This window comes from Adiantum capillus-veneris, chromosome 18 (genome assembly GCF_014529385.1).
Source record: "Adiantum capillus-veneris isolate H3 chromosome 18, ASM1452938v2, whole genome shotgun sequence".
NCBI lineage: Eukaryota > Viridiplantae > Streptophyta > Polypodiopsida > Polypodiales > Pteridaceae > Adiantum > Adiantum capillus-veneris.
The window spans coordinates 14,071,545-14,075,209 of record NC_140948.1 but is presented as its reverse complement, the minus strand read 5'-3'; the positions used below and the strand labels follow the sequence as shown (position 1 = coordinate 14,075,209).

The window sequence follows — 3,665 nt, the reverse complement described above, 5'->3', positions numbered from 1 at the left end:
CATACAAACATTTTGGGCTTTGATGTGTGCCTTTTAAAAATGTAACAGGCGTGTGCAATTTGAAAAGTACAGGTTAGTAGATAATCATGTCAAACCAATTAGTATACACCGCTTGTCCACCAATTGTATAGATATCAGTCAAGAAAGGCTCATCATCTAGTCTTTGCTCTCACTTAAACCAAGCTCTTGCGTAAGACATTACTTTCACATTGGAAAATAACATCCCAGTCAGAAACTTAATATTGATGCATCCAGTACATACGCTATCTAAGACTCAAATCGCTTTGGCTGTCAGTTGATATGCATAGAAAGTATGGAAGTTAAAGGTTGTAAACATACTCCAATCTTCTACTTTGTATCAAAGTTGCAAGCTTAATCAAACCACTTGAACTCAATAGCACCTAACAAAAGAAAACTCAACTCATATTATCTGCCAAAAAAGAATTAGTTTTTGCTTAGTTACACATGCTTGGATTAGAGCAGTCCAAACCTAAAGCTGGAAGTGTGACGATAACTCAAAGAAACCAACCACATTATAGAGTTTTGAGACATTGAACTGAAGCCAGGCGAAACTCCTATCTGTCAGAAGTACAGACCTCCGAGATATTGAATTGGGTAGCATAAGCACACTGCGACTTTAATTACATGTTACTTTCTTGCTTTTTCTGAAGCCAAGAGTGCTTCCCTCCTCAGCCCATGGCATACTTCTGAGTCCAATTCCTTGCAGTAGCTTCATACTTTCCTCTGTCTGTCTTGTACATGTGAGCAATCTCAGGGACGAGAGGATCATCCGGGTTAGGATCAGTAAGCAGGGAGCATATAGAAAGCAGGACCTGCACCAGCATCAGGCACCTCCTCATTCGAGTTTGAATACTAAAACAATCATTCTAAAGCTTTAAAACATGCTGTATGAAGTCTTTACCTTAGAAATTGTCAGAGCTGGGCTCCATTGCTCTTTTAAAATATCTAAGCATATACTTCCATTGCTGTTTATATTGGGATGAAACACTTTGGTTCGAAAAGCAACCTGTCAGAAGAAAACAAGTTCATTAACCTCGAGTTGCAAGAATTATATCCTAGCCGAACATCCACGCAGTATGCAGGCATCATCATCAACACAACATCAAAGATTAGCCCTCCCCATGCAAACAACTGTAGTTGCGAGAATGCGCATTTACATCCTCGCTGACAATATTGCAGGCATGCTTGTACAGACTTGACGGACTGACAGCACTAAGACTGCTTTCAGCTACCTACACATAGATGGATGACCTGAACAACACCCCCATCAAGCTCAACTAATGACAGAAGACATCCACATAACAACATTGAAGTCCTAGTCTTGACAAGAACCAGATGTGAAAAACCCAGCCATCAATCACCTCCTTTTCAATCATCAGAAGTAGCCCAGCCAAAAGATAAACCTTTTAAGGAGGATAGAACGCCATGCCACAATACATTGTTACTCTTAAGTTCCCACTCACATTGCTAATACAAAACAGGGCCTCTGCATCTATCTAAAGAATTAAAATCGAAGCTGGTCCATGTATCTACCGTACCTTTGGAGGCTTGAAAGGGTAATCTGGAGGAAAATGTATTGTAACCAGAAAAACACCTCCAGCATAAGGGCTGTCAACTGGTCCCATGATGGTAGCCTGCCAATGAAACATATCCTCCGCAACTGGACCTGATATTGGCCGAAGGTCAGCACATTATATCCAAACTGGACTCAGAGACAGTCACCTTAGAAAGCACCTTGTTGTCAGTCAGCAAATTCATTTTGAGCTCGGTTCAAAAATCAGAACTGCGCGGATGAACCTGGTCGCTTGAAGTAGCAATACACCTTATTATGCAGAGAAAGGGCCCCCCGGGGGGGGGGGGGGGGGGGGGGGGGGCAATCACTCTGACGTTGAAAAATGCGGAATAATGTGCACATGAAAAACCCTAGGATCAGAAATAAGGCGCCACAGAAATTGCATGTCCTCAAAGAAATGATGCTATTGGTCTGCAATGAGTGTTGGAAGAGAGGCAATCAGCCCACACACGATACTAAACAATACTTGTACCTCAGATCATGTCATCTCTACCCTTGAGGAGAAAAACAACTTACCCTGCCGAAACCTCTGGCATTTACCTTGTTAATCCCTGTACAAAGACCTGATAACGAAATCTTACCCGCGCTGCACGAAGTCGGAGGATCCTTCTGCAGATCTTTAAGCTCCTTCAGAATACGCTTGGAAGCCATGAAAAGCTACACTCTACAGTAGCAGATAGGAAGGAGCTGCGACAGACACGAAAAATTTATCAATGAAGTAAATAAAAGTTTGCTTTAAATAAGTCCATCTTTTTCTTTTTTTTTTTGCCATACAATTGTGAGTTGAGAGAATTTATATTAACTCGAACAGAATACAATTGCTCTCAAGCACTACATGTGCCTTGGGGGGTTGCTAGGGACAAACAAAGAGGATACAAAACCAACAGTGACAAACCTACCCTCTTGAGTGTTCTAAGCAATCTTCATCCTTATCCGCTGACCATCTTCTTGCTCCAACACCATGGATGAGCTCAGTGCTCATGTGCACAATATCATCAAAACGAACTACAGGCACTTTGGCCTCAAATACCCTAAGGTTCCTAGACTTCTAGACCTGGTTAGGTAGAAAATCTAGTAATTTGGGTGCACACCAAAATGGCCTAGCTTTGGAATCCACGCCCTCCCAAGGTCAAGTTATCAGTAAAGAAGATGGTCTTTCCCATTTTCAAACCTTAGCGGCCAGCCCTCGTGAAGTAGGGCACTTGATGAATAGATGAAGGGGGTCTTCAGAGGCTGACCTACAAGCAGAGCAGATGTCAGAGTCGAGCCCTCTAGCGCTCACCTTAATACTAGTAAGCAAGCCTCCCCAAAGCACCTTCCAGATGAATACCTTCATGTATTTCATCCATTTAGTCTCCCAAATGCCCTTAACACTCTTTTGCCAGCACTCTTCTCACCAGTTTTTCTTCCAGATTCTCGTGAGTGGGTCGAACCAATACGCTTTATATATCAGCACATTATAGGTACTCCGGGACTTGGGCAGTGAGAACACTCTATCCTTCGGCCAATGCCAAGCTCTCCAATCAATTTTGATCCATTAACAGGTGGAGGTGAGGTCGCAAGCACTTCCAAGAGTCTACCAATCAGAGAAGTCTGTCGTACATACCCAAGTTATGTTGCATCACTACGAGCTCCACATCCTTCTAGCAAAAGCTTATGGCATCCCAAAGATTAGAGAGTTTAGAGATTGCTTTGTTGTTTACCAAGTGTGCAACTTCTAGAAGGGGTCCGAGGAACCTTCCCAACTTTGAGCCAGGGGGACCATTTGAGAGAGGAATCCCTGAAGTATAGCTGCACATTCCGTGGGGTCGAACTAGTCGCGTTTTGAGAGAGAAATCAATCTTGATTTTTCAATATTACACATTGAGCCGGAAGCAAAAGCAAACAGTTGAACAATCTCGAGGGCTCTTCTTAGCATTTTTGAGTTGGTTGTAAGAAAGAGCAAAGAGTCGTCTGCAAACAACTTAGCGAGCAGTTGTTTTCCTCCAAGAAGTGACAGACCCTAAATTTTCCCTTTCCTCGCGCTATCCTCAAGTGCGGTCACCAGAGGATGAGAGCCCATTACAAAAAG

The 3,665-nt window shown here is 42.9% G+C and overlaps 1 protein-coding gene across 1 annotated transcript; it reads right to left on the bottom strand.

Annotated features, from left to right (window-relative positions):
• Positions 1–407: 407 nt before the first annotated feature.
• LOC147435251 (ubiquitin-conjugating enzyme E2 8-like) lies at positions 408–2,332 on the bottom strand. The gene is made up of 4 exons (XM_086488338.1): positions 2,176–2,332; positions 1,560–1,687; positions 923–1,027; positions 408–833 (listed from the first exon to the last, which is right to left on the bottom strand). Exons 1-4 carry the CDS (start codon positions 2,243–2,245, stop codon positions 690–692), a joined length of 447 nt encoding a protein of 148 aa, XP_086344464.1. The 5' UTR covers positions 2,246–2,332; the 3' UTR covers positions 408–689.
• Positions 2,333–3,665: the final 1,333 nt, after the last annotated feature.